The sequence below is a fragment of the Thrips palmi genome, unplaced genomic scaffold (assembly GCF_012932325.1).
Source record: "Thrips palmi isolate BJ-2018 unplaced genomic scaffold, TpBJ-2018v1 HiC_scaffold_10, whole genome shotgun sequence".
NCBI lineage: Eukaryota > Metazoa > Arthropoda > Insecta > Thysanoptera > Thripidae > Thrips > Thrips palmi.
Genome location: NW_023144621.1, coordinates 3,235,594 through 3,252,210, shown reverse-complemented (window position 1 = coordinate 3,252,210; position 16,617 = coordinate 3,235,594). Strand labels below are relative to the sequence as shown.

Genomic DNA, 16,617 nt, shown 5'->3' with positions numbered 1-16,617 from the left:
CGGCACGGCGGCACACCGACGCGGACCTACCACCGCGCCGGCCAGGACTGCCAGGACTGCCAGGACGGCCAGGACTGCCAGGACTGCCAGGACTGCCAGGACTGCCAGGACTGCCAGGACTGCCAGGACTGCCAGGACGGCCAGGACTGCCAGGACTGCCAGGACTGCCAGGACTGCCAGGACTGCCAGGACTGCCAGGACTGCCAGGACGGCCAGGACGGCCAGGACGGCCAGGACTGCCAGGACGGCCAGGACAGCCAGGACGGCCAGGACTGCCAGGAGGCGCGACGCGGCGGGAAGGACAAGGAGGACGCGAAGGACACGTGGCCGGTCAAGGACTCGGCGACCACACCCACGCCATGCTGTCCTGCGACGAGCGATGCCAAGCGGACCTGTTGCACTACGTGAGTAGCGACGTCGGGGCTTCCTTGGCGGCCGCGGCCCAGAGGTATCCAGAGGCGGCAACCTGGGGGTGGCTGGGGGTGGTACTCCCCTCGGTACTCCCCCCCCCCCTCACCTGCCCCTGGATCCGCCGCCAGTGGAGCTCGGCGGCCAATACGTTCAAGAATACGAGTCACCGGGATTAGTGAAGAAGCTAGTTTCTCCCGGCCGGCGGCGCGGCGGGCGGGACGGGACGACGCCAGCCATGGCCTTAGCGGCGCGCTAGGACCCAGGTCCTAGGGCGCCGGGCGGGCACGCTGGCACACTGGCTTATCCGCCGATAAGGGCAAGGTTGCACCGATTACGTCGATGGACTCGTTTGGCCCATTAACGGTGCGGCGAGGATGGCACAGTGGGCCAGAGGACCGGCGCCGGCGGCTAAAACTCTAGACGCGTTATGAGCTGCTCCAGAGTCGCTAAACAGGACTCGAACCAAGCGTGTGACGCCCCACCTCGTTCGGAGAGCAATCCATTGGGGTCACTCGTTCGGTTTGAGTCCCATTCAGCGGCTCTGGAGCTCGAAACGCGTCCGAGATTTTGGCCGCCTCCACCGGTCTTCTGGCCCACTGTGGGTGGGTGACAAAGTGCGAGTCCTGACCGGCCGGTTCTTTGACGCGCTGCTCGCGCGGTGCGCAGGTGGTGGTCTACTGGGTGCTGCTGCTGCCGGTGTGGCTGGCCGGGCTGCTGCTCATGCTGGCCCTGCTGCTGGTGGGGCACTCCTACCGCCGCTGGCCCGTGGCGGTGGGCGGCACGCTCATCGGCGCCGCCGCGGCGCTCACGACGTACGGCCTGTGGGTGGCGGCGTGGTCCACGTGGAGCCTGGAGCACGAGAAGGTGCGCGCGTCGCAGCCCGGCGGCGGCTTCCTCAACCGCATGCTCTGACGCGGCCACTCCGCGCCCTCGCCCCGAGCCTCGCCCTCGCGCCCGAAGCCACGCCGCGCGAGACTCTGCCCGCGGATGGCGGCCACGACGGCGGCCTGCCCTGGCGCGGCTGGCGCTGCCGGCCGGGCCGCGCGGTCCGAGGGGCCCCGAATCCTGCAGTGGGCAGTGGCGGCCCGGGGCCGGGGCAGACTTTATCGAGGCGGCCGGCTGCTGGGACCGCGAGTGTCCGCCGTGCCGCCTCGTCGAACGCGCCCCGTGCGCCCTGCGCACTGCATCTCCTCGACGCGGACGCGCCGCCGTGGAGGCTGCCCGTCGAAGCCCCTCCAGTGCCTCGGCGGGACTAGCCACACCAGCAGCACCATGATCGCCAGCCCAACAAGTGAGTCCGCCGCACCGCCGCCTGGCCCGCCGCCCGACGCACGGCAGTGGCCGCTGGGAGGCCTACCTCCACGGCGCCCTGCCGCCCTGCCACGCGCCACGGCGGCCAGCCGTCTCGCCTGAGCGCTAGCCGGCGCTAGCCAGAGCCACGCCGAGTGAAGACAAGGGTTTCGCTTTCAACGCAGGGTAATCCTGCCTCGTAGCTCGTTGTGGACCAACCCCACCAAACCTAATCGGAGCCAATAAACACGCTGGCGACGGCCCCAGAACGTGCCAATGCCCCCGTTGTGTAAACACACGCACACACATACACTCACAGGCACACTCACACACACATGCGTACGCACTCACACGCCTTCATGAACCCACATGCACACATGCATACACGCACACATGCGCACGCCGTGATCTTTGTTTACTTTATGTTTGACCGGCGCGCGTTATCACTGCCATTGACCCTGGCGCGGGCCGCTCGGTGCACTGCTTGTCCGTCCCACCGTGCTGCCGGTGCTGCCGGTCCCGAGCCAGGGCCACATCTCATTCGCATTCCCGCTGCGCCCTGGCGATATCTCTGCCTGCCTCCGACGGCCTCGACCGCTCGGCCTCTGCAACCCGCCTGACCCGCAGGTGCCGCCGCCGTCGACAACGCCACCAGGACCTGGAGCCACGGCTCGGCCGCAGTCCCGGACGACGCGCTGCCCGCCGGGCTCGACGCCGAGCTCTTCCTGAGCGACGGTGAGTGAGTTAGTGAGTTCACACGTTATTATGCTTTTGGGCTAGACGTGCCAATCCGAGCGTGCCGCGATGATTGGTCGTTCGCCTCGCCCCGCGAACGGCGCCGCGGCGGACTGGTTCCGAACGCCTCGCCGCTCTGTCTCCCTCGCACTCCTACGGAACGCCCCGCGAGTGCGAGAGAGACAGAGCGGATGAGTCGGCAGTGCCGGTGGCAAGGTCACCGCCGCCACCGCGCCGAATTCGCGCATCAGGTGTCGCGTCAGTGCGCCGCGTCCGCCAGTGCTCGCCGTGCTCGCGGTGCCCGGCGGCCAGAAACACCAAACAGCACACTGGAGCGTTGTTGCAATTTTTGGGGCACGTTTATGAGGCCCATCCCACGCGGCATGACTTGCGATTCAATCTCGCTGCCACGAGTTGTTTTTATTTCTTTTCATTTGAAATGATGATATTTCTGCAGCGTGGTCGCGGCGCCACTACTGGCAGGCGCTGCTGCTGCTATCGGTGGGGCTGTCCGTGCTGCTGGGGGCCTTCGTGTTCCTGCTGGCCGCGCTGTCGGCGCGACACGGCCGCCACGGCTGCACGGCCGGCACGGCGGGCGCGGCCGCCGCCACCCTCAGCTCCCTGGTGCTCGTCGTGCTGCTCATCTGCACGCGGACCGTGGCCGTCGACGCCCCGAAGTACGCGTAGCACGCGTAGTGCTCGTGATGGACACGAGCGTCGACTCGGCGGCCAGGCTCGCGTCCTGGGTCACGGCGGCGGCCAGGGCGGCGGCCGCGCGCTCGGCTGCCCGGTCGGCCGCGGCGACGGTGCCGCCCGGCGCGGGGAGCCGCCACGACCCCAAGCACGCCGAGCACGCCGGGCACTCCAAGCAGGCCGCCACGGCGGAGACGGACCCGCCCTCGGTCTCCAAGGAGCAGAGCCTCATGGCCCTCGCCGCGGTCTGCTCCACCTGACTGTGGGGCAGTGGCGACGGTGCGTCACTGGCATCCATTCTGAATGTTTTGTGTCGCGCTTTTTAGATAAGACTTGAGCGTTTATTTGTACTGTTACCTATAAGAAAGTAATCATCGTTAGATCTTTAGATCACCTTTTAGATAAAATAATGAAAAATAAAGACACGTAGAGAGGAGCGAGATTGAAAATCTGATGAGCCCCGCAACTCACACCCAGCCATTGAAAAGTCATGGCGTGTACAACTATCTTGCAACATCGGCAGGGCTGCTAGCGACCACGCTAGTGATCACGCCGGCGCGGCGTGCCGAAGGGACCCATAAATTTCGAGTTTATGGCGCTGCTGCCCTCCGTGGACTCGTCGTGGACTTCGGGTCACCGAGGAATGCAGCGCCCGGAGTGCGTCACGGCCTTCTGGATCAGCTTATCGGCCGACGGCCAGCATCGGCCAGCATTTTATTTGCCCAGGGCCGGGGGGCTTTCCTCCTCATGGGAGCGTGTAGTGGGGGCGGGGCGGGGCGGGGCAGGGCGGGGCGGGGCGGGGCGGGGCGGGGCGGGGCGGAGTGGGGTGAGGTGGTGGGGCGGGGCGGGGAAGTCCAGTCGGGGCAGCGGGATCGAGCAGACTGATTCCGAGAGTCGCTTTCGTCGCTCTGCCTCGCTCGCACATACAAGAAACGCCCCATGAGCGCGAGAGAGACAGAGCGACGAAAACGACTCTCGGATTCAGTCTCCAGGACCGGTGTCACGAGGCCCGTCGGCCGGTGAGGCTGCAGGTCAGCCGGGCCGCGTGCCGCTCTGCAAGTAATCCCAAACAGAATGCGTTGTCTCTCTCGCACTCACGTGCCGTCGCTTCGGGCCCTGTGAGTGAGAAAGAACGACAAAGCACTACTCGGAACCGGCCTTCTGGCCACGCCGCACCACGCCGCGCCGCGCCGCGCCACGCGGCGACGCCGCCGCGGGTACGGCGGGTGGTTCCGTCGGACCGTGCCGCCGTGCCGCCAGTTGACACGGAGCGTCGCGCCGGGTCGGCGTCAACCAGGCAGAGCGTCGCGCGAGAACGTCCGCAGTGCGTTGTCGTGCACCACCCCGTCGTCGTCGTCGACGTCGTCCGCGCGCCGTGCGTGTCTTCCAGTGTGTCGGCGCCGTGAGAAGGAAAAGTGGCAGCGGTTAGTGCCCCGCGAGTTGTTTCCCAACGCGGGCGCTTCTCTGGAGTGCGCTGGGGTGCAGTGTAACGACAGTGTCACGACAGTGTAACGCGGTGGCGCCAAGCGAGTTTTACTATTTTTCGGCGCGGCGTTTCCTTGGTTCGGTTTGCCACGGTTTCCCGCTCCCGGCGTGACGCTACACTGCTGACTCGGGGCGTGACCACTGCCAGTGTACGCCACCGAGCCCGAAGTGCCTCGAAGACGTAATCGGCCGGAATGCTGATTGGAATGCGCACCACACTGGTAAAGCTAGTGTTTTACACCGCGTGGTGTAACATTGCGCTTGAGCATGCTGGTCGCACACAGTGGAAACTTAACTGGGGGCGAGACTGGGGGAATAGGGAATTCCCAAGATGGGTACCTCTCGATGGGGGAGGACAATGACTTGGAACTAGATTGACTGTCCGTAAACTGTTGGAGCTCAGAGGAAATCATGGACTGTTATGCGTCTTTCAAGGTTTTTGGTGACTTTTTCGACTTATTTGAGGATGCAGCAAACAGAATGTTGGCGATTTCTCCCAAAAAATGAATAGAAATGACTTTTCTCTACCTTTTTTTAGTGGAGCGGCTTTTTGACCTCTAATGAAACTTTTTACTGAAAGTTTGACTTCTCCGGGCCTCAGACAATGACTTGATGAAGTGGCAAGTGGCACCCCCTCGGGGATTCCCTATACATTTTGTAGACTGGAGGATTACATGAAAAACGATGACTTTCCATTGAAACTTTCGAGATTTTCGTTCAAATTTTGAGCGATTTCCGAGCCCAGGCTGATTGTAAACACGCGATTCCCGGAGTGGGCAACCCTCTCGAGGGCTACTGAAGTACAGTGGAGCGTGACGTAAAGGCAAGCTCACACTTGACACTTCGAGACGACGCGACAGCGAGATTACGGTGCGCTCGTAAACGCGGCTAATCTTTTAGTTACGGATTCCGCTGAATCTGAAAGCCCCATTGAGCCCGGTGACATCATGGCCCGCAAGGCCCGCAAGCAGCACTCACGCAGCGAGCACTCGAGGCGGAATGGGATAGGGAGAGAGACTCGACTCGGTCGAAGAAAACGAGGAAAACAGAGTGCTGCCGCGGTTTAATGCAAATCCACCGGCAAGTATCCTTGCCATTCCAGTGGCGCTCCGTTTTGAATGCCAAAATTTGCCCTTCCGGCCCGGATTGCCCTCGGAGAATGCTAAAATTTGGCACCCTAGCGGCAAGGAACGCCAAATTTGGGCACGGAAATCGGAGCGCCACTGGAGTGGCAAGGAGACTTGCCAGTGGGTTTGCTCGCATGCTCGCTTGCAGTGTTGGCGGTTTAGTTGGCACAGGTGCGAGGCGCTGTCATTCCCCGGCCGGCCGCGTGCAGCCGCCGTCGCCGCCGTCGCTCTGTCTCTGTCGCACTCATGGCGCGCCCCGTGCGGGTGCGAGAGAGACAGAGAGAGCGACGGAACGGTTCCTTCGGAAGCAGGCGGCAGCTCGAGGCGCTCGGAGCGGAGCGGAGCGGAGGTCAGCGGGTTTCGGGGTCGTTCGGCTTCCGTCCCGGATTGAACTGAACGGCTGGACGGGTTCCACGCCGCGGGCCCCGCCCCACCCCGCCCCACCCCGCCTCGCCCCGCCCCGCCCCGCCCCGCCCCGCACGCGCGCACTGCACTGCAGGTCTTTGAAAGGCCACCACGTCGACATCTTGCCGCGCATGCTGCGCATTGTGTTCTCGACGGCGTCCTCGTTCGCCACCTCGAACCGCGCCGTGTGCACTACGACACTGTAGACTGAGAGTCGTTTACGTCGCTCTGTCTCTCTCGCGCTCATGGGACTTCCTGTTTAAGTGCGAGAGAGACAGCGCGACGAGAATGACTCTCGGAATCGGTCTGCTGCCACACTGCTGGCGGCTGCACTGCACAGTCACCCAGTCACACAGTGCATTGCACTCGTCACCAGCTGAGTCAGGGGCAGCGCGCGCGCCGGCCGCCCGGTCCTTCCCTCCTCCTTCGCCTGGAGTCTGAACAGTGCACTGCCGCCTGATTGATTCCGAGGGACCGTTTCGTCGCTGTGTCTCTCTCGCTTCCCACGGGACGCCCCACGGCCCGCGAGTGCGGTACACTCTAAATGTCTTACGAAGACATTTTCCATAATACGAAGGAAATGGCGCAAGCATAATACGAAGGTGGCTTTTCTTCGTATTACGAAGGTTTTTCTTTGTATCTTACAATGAAAAAGCTAAAAAGATTCGTATTACGAAGGAATATTGCTTCGTATTATGCTTGCGCCGATTTCACTGTAACATACGAATAACATAGGGCAAATTTCATTGTAAGACATTTAGAGTGTAGAGACCGGAGCTGAACCGGGCGGGGCGGCGAGTTCAGTCAGAGAGAAACCATTCCTGGTACTGCACTGTAATCTCGTCCCGATAAACGAGTACGTCGGGCCGTCCAGACGCGCGGCTCTGTTTGGCTTATCTGCCCTCATTCAACGGAAGGGGTGGGGGAGGGTTGCATCGCCTGCACTTCTGTCAAGGCGCACCCCTTACAGAAATGGATCACGTCGTTGTTGGGTGCTAAAAGTGGGTGATAAAGTGTGTCAAAAAAGGGGTTCTCACGGTACCTCCTAGATGCACCACTAAAAGGTGTCTAGCCGCACACACCCTTTTAACCGCGAGAAAGGGGTCCAAAAGGGGGTCTGAGGTGGGTTCCAAAGAAAGTGCCAAAAGTGTGTGTGGGGCATGCTCCGCGTAGGCGAAGCGACGCTGTAGTCGGGATTCGATCCTCGGACCTTTCTGTTATGAGACCTCCACTTTACACCTGAGCCATAGCGCTTCTCCTGTCAGAGGGTCCGCGCGCCGCCCATATGCTTCTACAAGTCTGGACTTGCCAGGCTTGTTTTCCTTGCCGGGCGCGTATCCGAAAACGAAAAAAGAAGAGTATTGCGACATCGCTCCCCCCCCCCCCTTCCTTTCCCCAGGTCCAGGTCCGCGGTTTCTTTCTCCAGTTACAGAAACAATAATTCGCGCGAATATGAAAATTTACGATAGACCTGAGGCTAGAACCAGATTCTAATTATAGAACGCCATCCTCTCATAGAAACCAGGACTTTGCAGGACTTGGAAAGCCGCGACATCGTGACCGTCACTCCTCTGAATAGCAACTTGGTGGCGTGCATGGAGAGTCATCACCTGCGCCGTTCTGCATCGCGTCAAAGGCACCCCTTTTTGGACCCCCTTCGCGTGAAGAAAAGGGGTCCACGTCCGTTGGAGGACCCCCTGAGCTTGAGCAGCAAAAAGGGGGTACTGAAAAGGGCCCCTCGTCTCTTTGAGAGGAGAAAACGGGGTCACGAAGGGGTTCAAATGAACGAAGAGGGTCGCAGTGGGTGATTTTGGTCAAAAGGGGTATGAAAAGGGGCGAAAAAGTGGTCCGCAGTACCACTTATCGACCACCTTCCACAAATCCATTTCTGTAAGGGACTGCACACGCGCGGCCGGGCTTGCACGGATATTGGCCGCCGAAGTTGATCGTCCGATCGTTTTTCTCAGTGCGTTCTGCTGTCCTGTCTCTCTCGCACCCCTGACGGACGCCCCATGAGTGCGAGAGAGACAGGACGACGAACCGACCGAACCGCGTCATCACAACCGCCTGCGGTTCGTTCGGTACGAACCACCTCGAAATTGAATGAACCCTGAGAGTACTCTTTGCCAAGTTTACCAACAGTGTCAGTGTCCTCTTTACCGCCTGATCCCGACCCGCAGGGTCCTTTCGTCGCTCTTTCTCTGCCGCACTGGAGGTGGATCCCCGAGAGGTGCCATAGAGACAGCGTAGAAACGATTTTCGGATCGGGGCGGTGGACTTGAAGTGACTTGAGGACGAAAGACCGTTCGGTTTGAAACTGGCGCCCGATGTGCCAAACGCTGCATGCTGCATCTCTCAATCTTCATGTTTCATTAGGGGCAATAAATGTCCATTGAACGTCGTTTTACTGATCGTTTCTCTCGATTTTTGAAGCATCCTTTGTCTAGTTCGTTTGTCTCAATTTCCAGAAGGTTCACTGTGACTTCTTCCAATGTACGTCGGCTTGTTGGCAAACGTGTTTGTGGGAGGGGGAGGGGGAGGGGAGTCCGCAGCCTGCAGCTGTCGTCTGCTAGCCGCGCCGCGTCTTTTTGTAAATGTGTCAAAGGATGTCCTAAACATTGACACGCCCGGGGCATGTGGCTTGAGCATGCCTTAGCGGGCAGGGCAGCGGCGCCTTGACATCCGCCTGGAGCAAACGTGAATCGAAACGGCTCTCTAAAATGCCGCTGCGGTTTGTTGTCATGATTCGGAAATGTCACCGCACAGTGGCGGCACCCGCTCTCTAGGTTAGTTACATAAGACTTTTCGATTATATTCCGATGATTGACAAATTCTCAGGCGTCCCACCTCCTTGTTTTCAATTTTAAGAAGAAATTACAGGATGACAAGTATATTCATTCATGCTGAGCTGAAATGTTTCTTGTCCATCTGGAGCGACTTTGGTCAGACTCGAAACTGTACGTTTAACATTGCTTTTTTCTCTTTTTCAGGAAGAACTTTAGTGTTGCAGCTGAACAGGGTTTATTTTTTGTAAATTTTTGCCTTATTTGGGACCAGTCATGGCAATGCTTCTGCCTCAGGTGTTCATTACCATCGTTCTGTTGTGGGGTACGCATTTAAGTTCAATTTTTGTGGATGACAGTCAACAGCATTTTCCAGCCACGGACTTTTGTTTCAGGTGCTCAAGCACAAACATGCAACTTATTGATTGACCCACAAGATCTAACAGTTGTTGTTGAGGAACCAGTAACATTCAAACTTTCATTATCCAAGTTAGTACGGTATCTTTTATCATCAGCTTTGAAAATTTTGTTAAATTTAAAGTTTAATTTTGTATGTCTTGATCTCTTGATCTGTAGCTGTGCACTGACTGAAGACATCAACGTCAAGTTTGCATTCTCATATGCCGATATAGTGCGAGCGGAGCCATGTGAAGTGGACATACCCGCCAATGCTTCTCAGGGCTTTAGTGAGGTCATCAAAGTGTTTGGACTTTCTCCTGGCCATGTAGAGATCAGCACTAATGTTTCATCCCCAGCCATAAAGTATGTACCGTAAGTGTGCTTTTTGCTCAACTATCTACTTTCAATAAATTAATGTGTTCCTCATGTCTCACAGCACTGATAATGCATTTGTTAAAGTGGCATCAGAATACTCTGACGTGATTGCCATAGCTAGCACAGTTATTGGGTGGATTTATTTTGTTGTTTGGTCAATTTCATTCTATCCCCAAGTTTATGAAAACTGGAAACGCAAAAGGTTGTATTTTTGTTCATATCAAGTTTGAAACTTTGTTGCTTAAATTGTTACTTAAATTTGTGGTTTAACATATTGTTTCACTTTGCATTTGCAGTGTGGTTGGCCTCAATTTTGACTTTGTTGCACTAAACCTCATCGGATTCTCCCTTTATTCAATATTTAACTGTGGGCTGTATTGGATACCTGCCATACAGGTCTGTTTTTTGTGTGAATTATTGTTTAAAATTACCAAGTAATTCATGATATCCATGCTTATTTTATGTTTCAGGAACAATACCTTGCTCGACACATGCACAGTTCTATACCCGTTCTTCCCAATGACATTTTTTTCTCTGTTCATGCTGTGCTTCTCACTTTAATTACTATCATTCAATGTTTTATGTACGAGGTATGATCCTTCTTAATTTATTATGGTTGTCCTAGTTGTCTGGTAACTTACATTGATTGATTCAATTCTACTGTTTCAGCGAGGTGGTCAAACCGTGTCCATTGTGGCCAAGTGCATTCAAGGAGTATTTTTCTGTTTCCTCTTTATTTCCTTGCTGTGTTCTGTTTTTGGAGTCTTATCGTGGCTGGATTTCCTGTACTACTGCTCCTATGTTAAGCTTACCATTACGCTTATTAAATACGTTCCTCAGGTATTGTATTTTGGGTGATACTTAAGTGATGCTCTCTGAAGTCATGAATGTTATTAATTATAATGTTGTTTCTAGGGTTATATGAATTATCAACGTAAAAGTACTGTTGGTTGGAGCATAGGAAATATTTTATGCGACTTCACTGGCGGTGTTTTCAGTGTCCTTCAAATGGTGCTTGATGCTTACAACTTCAGTAAGTTCTCTTTTCTTGTTCTAACTTGTAAAACACAATTTTCATCTTAAAAAAAGAAAGAAAGAAAACAAAAACTGTTGCTTACATAAAGTTTTTTTTTTTTTTGTGTTCTTTTCTTTTTGCACAGACGATTGGTCATCAATCTTTGGCTCTCCGACCAAGTTTGGACTGGGACTGTTTTCAGTCTTGTTTGATATCTTTTTCATGGTTCAGCACTATATTCTGTACAGGTACGTGCACTGCTTCTTATTGACCCCTTTGTTTCATTCCTTTTGTTGGTATCATTATGACCTTTCTGCATGCTGTAAAGTTAAATGTTGTGGTAGAAACATAACTAATTTTGTAGAAGTAGTGATTCTAAGTATTGGTGGGTATGTTCTTGATGTTGGGATATCAGAGATTTAGATTAGAAGAAAAATTATCTCTTGTAAACTATTAGAACAGTTTTTGCCAAAATACATAATCTGTTAATCAGCATGCTTGAGCGCATACTCTTGATTTGTAAATTGAGACAACAGCACATTTTTCACTTAATTTTTATTTCAGAACCGCATCTTCCAAGCCATATGACGTTTCTACTTATATGTGATAATCAAGAGACATAAGACTTCGCTTTCCAGTATTTTTACATTTCATGCATGGTGTAGATTGTAGCAGCATGGTCATTTTAGTTCTATTCCGCCAACCACCCAGTAGCTTATAAAACAAACATTGTAGTGTTATCAAAGACTTTTCAAGCAAAACAACAACTGTTTCATTTCTATATGTGGCTTCCATGTTTTCCATTAACTATTCTTTCCCTGTTTGTCAGAAATGATTTTACTCTGTATTTTGATCATTTTTTCCCAACTGAAGTTAGCTTAGAGGGAAAAAATGATAACATGTGATAATATCTGTTATAATTTTTTTGCACCCATTTTTGTGCACTTTATATCACTTTTGCAAAAATGCAAATAAATATTTTTTGAGTATCATAAACCTATTTGAACTTTCAGCCATTTTTATCTCCTCTCCTGGAAAAATACCAAATTGCTCATATATCATATATGGACACCTTTCTTTAAATGTTCACATATGGTATTTTATTTTATTTGTATTATTTCAACTACTGATTTGGAAAGGTGTTTTTACAGAAACCAAGAGCCAGTTAATGATTATGAAAGACTTGATGGGAATGACTCTCCTGGACCACCACCTGATTCCACCTCAAAAGAAGCACTGGATGGAGAAATAACTCATCAGGATGCTTCAACAGAAGTCGCCCCCAATGAATTTGTTACGTGAAAGGAGGCACCAAATGGTTGAGTACTTCTTGTCTGTACTGTGACAATATTGTGATGCATTCACATGTTAAGACTCGTGTGAAGAAAATCCGTAACTCACAGTTGATGTGATAGGACCATGGGAGGGGATCAACTGAGACGAACAAACAATTTGTGATCTTTGGGGATGTGGAAATCACCATAGCAACTATTTTATTTTTCTAATAACACGACTGCACCGCAGGACAGAAGTCCAGTGGTTGGACATATCACACCAAACTAATTTCTACACATCTTTATTAGAATTTAAGTTACATGCTTCTCATTTGTTGTTTGCTGGTGAAAGCACACTGATTTCACAAGCGTGCAACCCTATGTACTGCTTTTAATTTTAGTAAATTCAATTTTATCCATGCATCCTCAAATATGTTAAGCTTCACAGACACAGTGGTGTCAGCATTACAGTAGGATTGTGCTTCATTCTCAGATCAAGTTCTATTCTATAGCTGCTGACTTCATGTTCTACATGCAAACCCAACTAATGTTATCACCACTCTGTCTTCATCTATGAAGAGAATGTAACGAATTTTTCCAACATATTATTTACATTTGAGTTGTATGGGTTAATTTTTATCTTTGCAAGCTGGACAAGGCAAATAATAATACACAATTGCAAATATGCCTATGCATTATCAACCAAATATATAAGAGAATAGAATGCTCCGTGTCTTTAATTTTTCTAGGTTTTTGATGACTACAAACTTTTATTTATCAGGGCTTTTACGTGCAGTCATCGCTTTCTCGTAAATATAAGTATGAATTTTTCCATATTCCATTGATTTGGGTTAAAAGTATTGCCAGTTCAGACAGCTGATTTAATTACTGCTCTGTAAAATTTAGTGCTGGTTTGTTATTCCTATTCTTTGATGAATTTGGGGCTTACTCTAGGGTTACTTTATTACTTGTATTGCTCCTCTCTATCCACTTTATGGGACATGAAACCAGTCCTTACATAAACACATATAACTTGAATAGTGAAACTACTCAATTAAGTTTCATCTCTGTTGAAGGAAGGGAGATAATTTCATGGCACTTCAAAATTTTGTTTTCAGAGAACCAGTGAAATGTTGAAGGAAGTATGGGGCTCAGTACTTTTTCCTGCATGCATCTCCCTTAATTCACAGGATGACTAAAGACTACAATAAAAATTGAACTTGTAATAAACGTGTATATGAATATGATAGAGATCTAAATAAGCTACGCAAACATGATAGGATTATATTGATATCATAGGTTTAATGCTAATAAGACGAAATGACTCATCTGTATTGGCCGATGAGTGGTGCTCACCGTTAAATCGATCGCCATGCGTGTAGGTAGTGTTCCTCTACAAAGCGTTCCTACTAAATGATGCTTTGCAAAGTAAGCTTGAGTTATTTGAAAGAGATTATTACGCTACAAATAATTGGATTAATAGATTAAAATGTTAAGTTTAGCTGACTGTTCATTTTCATAAAATGTGGTTTCAAAAGTTCCCCTTTGGCAAGAACCCAAATTCATTTTTCTGCCTGTTTTGCACTGTTATTTCATTTCAAGCATTAATTTCATCAGTATAGTGTGCCCTCATCTCACTGGTAATTTAACCGCAGGTGATAAGCTGACAGTCACTGGCGTAGGTCAAATATCATCCTAAACAAGAAAGTCAATAGGTTGTTAGTTACATTCTAGTGCTTCAATTCTGGCATAAGATTTGCATTCCTCCTGTTCAATGGTTGATTCAACACTGGCAGATTTGTCCCTCAAAAGTAAAAACCAGATGGAAATAAGTTTTGATACATAAATCAACATATGAGATTTCTTGGACCAAAATTAAAATTAAAACAAATATTGAGGCTAAGTGGCAAATTATACTGTCTTTGTTTCAAGGGGCAGTAAATTTATCTTTAACCCTTTTGCTTTGAAAATGCACCCACTTGTATTGCAAATGCAATAACTTTCTAGTTACCACTGTTATCAGATTTTTTTTCAGCTCTTCCTTTGGGAGATTTTGTTTTCTCAGATGTACAATTGGGAAGAAGTTCCTCATCTTTCTGGATTTAATCCTTAATGTCTCAATAAGCCTTTCATAAAACATTTAACATGTTTAACATGTCCTACTGCTTGATGGTAAAGTCAGTTAACACATGAAAATGGTTTGTGATAAGCAACAAAAGAAAAGTTATTTTTGTAGCTTTGAGTGAAATCTTCACCAAAGTGCTATAGGAGCTAGCAGAATTAGGCCGTGAGAATTCTTCCCGTCTGAGTTACATTTTCTTCCAACAGTTTGGTCCCAAGTGGTGCATTTGTGCATTTCATCCTAATATAAAAAATATTAGCTGAACGATTAGAAGAAGCATAGCATTCTCTTTTTTAAAAATCACTTATGATTCAAACAGCATTGTTTAATGGGTTCTTTTTTAAAGAATTCTTTTTTAAACATTGGAAAAATCCTTATTTGGTCTTTCAATTGACCACAATGATCACTGGATGCAATACTTAAAATAATACGGAAATCACTTTTAAATCTCTGTATCACAGCTTTGGGTAGCTTAATTAACTTACTCTCATAAACAAAAGTTTACTTCAGAGTCAATAAGTTAATCTTCTTTAAATACAATTTTTGTATATTTTGTCGTTGCGACCCCCCCTCACTGTGAAGTAAGTCAATCTTAAATTCTAAATCAATAGAAAAATGATGACAGATTCATTCTACATGTTGGGCTCACAATAAGACACTAAAGTTAAGGGAGAAGATAACAAGGTCAGAAGCAGACCTACACACCATATTAATGTCACACATGACTACTTTCTTATCAACTTATTTTTAGGGCTAAGGTGTCTGTACACTGTACAGTTCTACCTAGCAATTATCCCAGAGTAGGGATACCTTCAGCTTTTTAGTTTATGACTTAAAATTTGATACTGGTGCATCTCACCTTCTTTCAGTCTTTCATTCCACACATCACCCCCCCTCCATGACTAACACAGGTATATTTTTTTAAACATTTTGAAAACGAAAAAAAGGGACTTTCAGGAGTGTTTTCCTGTATTTCCGAGGGCATGTCTTAGCTTTTATAGTTGGAGCGCTTCATGCGCCATGCACCCCAACAAGTACCCCCTTTGCGCTTCGCAAACATAAAAAAGACACCCTGTGTAGTCGCATCTCACTTCTTGTTTGTTTGGCACCAGCGGATTTGTCACCTTACTTCTACATCAATCTTAAACTCCAATCTCGAAAATATTGGCACAATTTATTTTATGCACACGTTATTTGATGAACTATTTACAAATGTTCCTTTCCGATGGGAAGCTTCAATTCTCAATAGTGAGGAAAAGTGGTTTGCAATGCCCCATGGTTCATTCACCATTCACCTCTAAAGCCCAGCAAACATGAAGAGCATATCTATGAACGCAGTAAGAAAGCAAGTCGCATTGTTTCGGGGCAACCCAATTTAGAAGAATCGTTCCATTCTCTCGCAAAACAATGCATCTGAAAAAAGAAGAGAGCAAGCAGTTCCTTCTAATACTTTGCGACAGACACAGTCAAATCTATAGAGATTACAAATAACATTAATTAATCCGAAATATCCTTCTCATTCCAAGAGACAGAGTCTGTTGCACACAATGCAGCTTCTCTGCCTCTGCCCGCGTCGCTCAGCAGGGCCGTACCTCCAATGCTTCAAGTCGGGTAACTCTCTTTTCCCTCCGACGCTCGGCTCGCTCCTCTCGACAATCTAGAAAAAGCCTGTTCCTTCCAAGTTACGGATGTGAAGCCAACCCAAGGCCGTGAGTTAGAACCCCTAACTTGAACTTGAACTTGTCATCTCTTCCGGAAGGGGGCGCGCTGCGACTCACACCATGCTGGAGACGTAGGTGAGGCGGTACTGCAGCGTCTCCTCGTCGTCGCGCTCGAGGCCGTGGCCGTGGCCGTGGCCCTGGCCGTGGCCCTGGCCGTGGCCCTGGCCGTGGCCGAGGCCGCGCCCCCCGCCGGCTGCGTGTCACAACCACACTTCCTCACTATTGACCTCTAGTCACACCCGGTCCAGCCGCTCCGCCCTGTCGCCGACGCTGCCGCTGCCCAGGGCCAGGCCCAGGGCCTCGGCCGAGGCGGCGGGCGAGGTGCTGGACGCCAGGGACTCGTCCCCCATGGAGTTGCGGCCGCGGAACAGGCCGCCGTTGTTGCCGGCCCTCTCGGCCTTGTCGGCGAGGCTGCCGGGCTGCGGCGCCGAGAAGGCGGAGAAGGCCGAGGCCGCCGCCGTGGTGGTGCGGATGGACGCGCCGCCCTGGCCGCCCTGCGGCGACTGCAGCGTCACCGCCGTGGCCTGGCTGAAGTAGCCGCCCGGCTTGGGCTTGAGGTGCCGGTTGTGCACCTCCATGGCCACGATCTTGGAGAACTCGATCTGCGCCGCCAGCTTCTGGATCTCCTCCTGGGGGAACCGGAACGAGGATCGTCAGGGGAGGGGCAGGGGCGAACAGTGGGCCGGAAGACCGGTGGAGGCGGCCAAAATTCTAGACGCGTTTTGAGTTCCAGAGTCGCTAAATGGGACTCGAACCGAACGTGTTAGGGTTGCTCTCCGAAC

The 16,617-nt window shown here is 51.1% G+C and overlaps 3 protein-coding genes across 8 annotated transcripts in view; 2 read left to right on the top strand and 1 right to left on the bottom strand.

Annotated features, from left to right (window-relative positions):
- Positions 1-175: 175 nt before the first annotated feature.
- Positions 176-3,190, top strand: LOC117649482. 3 transcript variants are annotated; one of them, XM_034392330.1, is made up of 3 exons: positions 176-404; positions 2,329-2,436; positions 2,894-3,190. In XM_034392330.1, exons 1-3 carry the CDS (start codon positions 380-382, stop codon positions 3,121-3,123), a joined length of 363 nt encoding a protein of 120 aa, XP_034248221.1. In that variant the 5' UTR covers positions 176-379; the 3' UTR covers positions 3,124-3,190. The 3 variants fall into 3 exon arrangements, with proteins under 3 accessions (XP_034248221.1, XP_034248242.1, XP_034248232.1); XM_034392341.1 differs by lacking the exon at positions 176-404 and adding an exon at positions 1,513-1,702; XM_034392351.1 differs by lacking the exons at positions 2,329-2,436; positions 2,894-3,190 and adding an exon at positions 1,078-1,358.
- A 1,209-nt stretch (positions 3,191-4,399) lies between these two features.
- On the top strand, positions 4,400-12,732 carry LOC117639021 (cystinosin homolog). 4 transcript variants are annotated; one of them, XM_034374332.1, is made up of 11 exons: positions 4,400-4,553; positions 9,137-9,254; positions 9,325-9,418; positions 9,506-9,691; positions 9,765-9,905; positions 10,000-10,099; positions 10,174-10,293; positions 10,373-10,543; positions 10,619-10,736; positions 10,864-10,966; positions 11,870-12,719. In XM_034374332.1, exons 2-11 carry the CDS (start codon positions 9,206-9,208, stop codon positions 12,018-12,020), a joined length of 1,233 nt encoding a protein of 410 aa, XP_034230223.1. In that variant the 5' UTR covers positions 4,400-4,553; positions 9,137-9,205; the 3' UTR covers positions 12,021-12,719. The 4 variants fall into 4 exon arrangements, with proteins under 4 accessions (XP_034230223.1, XP_034230224.1, XP_034230222.1 ...); XM_034374333.1 differs by lacking the exon at positions 4,400-4,553 and adding an exon at positions 4,562-4,835; XM_034374331.1 differs by lacking the exon at positions 4,400-4,553 and adding an exon at positions 8,695-8,932 and having other exon boundaries at positions 11,870-12,732.
- Positions 12,170-16,617, bottom strand: part of LOC117639020 (probable G-protein coupled receptor CG31760) — a 22,157-nt gene continuing 17,709 nt past the window's right edge. The window contains exon 14 of the mRNA XM_034374329.1: positions 12,170-16,464. Coding sequence (XP_034230220.1) covers positions 16,069-16,464 — 396 coding nt within the window. The 3' untranslated portion in view covers positions 12,170-16,068. The remainder of the gene's footprint in view (positions 16,465-16,617) is intronic.

Bases quoted from the DNA above. Each gene is read 5' to 3' on its own strand.
- LOC117649482 (XM_034392330.1), top strand. From the start codon at position 380: ATGCCAAGCGGACCTGTTGCACTAC. The intron at 405-2,328 runs GTGAGTAGCGAC...CCTGACCCGCAG, and splicing joins AAGCGGACCTGTTGCACTAC to GTGCCGCCGCCGTCGACAAC. The intron at 2,437-2,893 runs GTGAGTGAGTTA...ATATTTCTGCAG, and splicing joins CGAGCTCTTCCTGAGCGACG to CGTGGTCGCGGCGCCACTAC.
- LOC117639021 (XM_034374331.1), top strand. From the start codon at position 9,206: ATGGCAATGCTTCTGCCTCAGGTGTTCATTACCATCGTTCTGTTGTGG. The intron at 10,737-10,863 runs GTAAGTTCTCTT...CTTTTTGCACAG, and splicing joins GCTTGATGCTTACAACTTCA to ACGATTGGTCATCAATCTTT. The intron at 10,967-11,869 runs GTACGTGCACTG...GTGTTTTTACAG, and splicing joins CAGCACTATATTCTGTACAG to AAACCAAGAGCCAGTTAATG.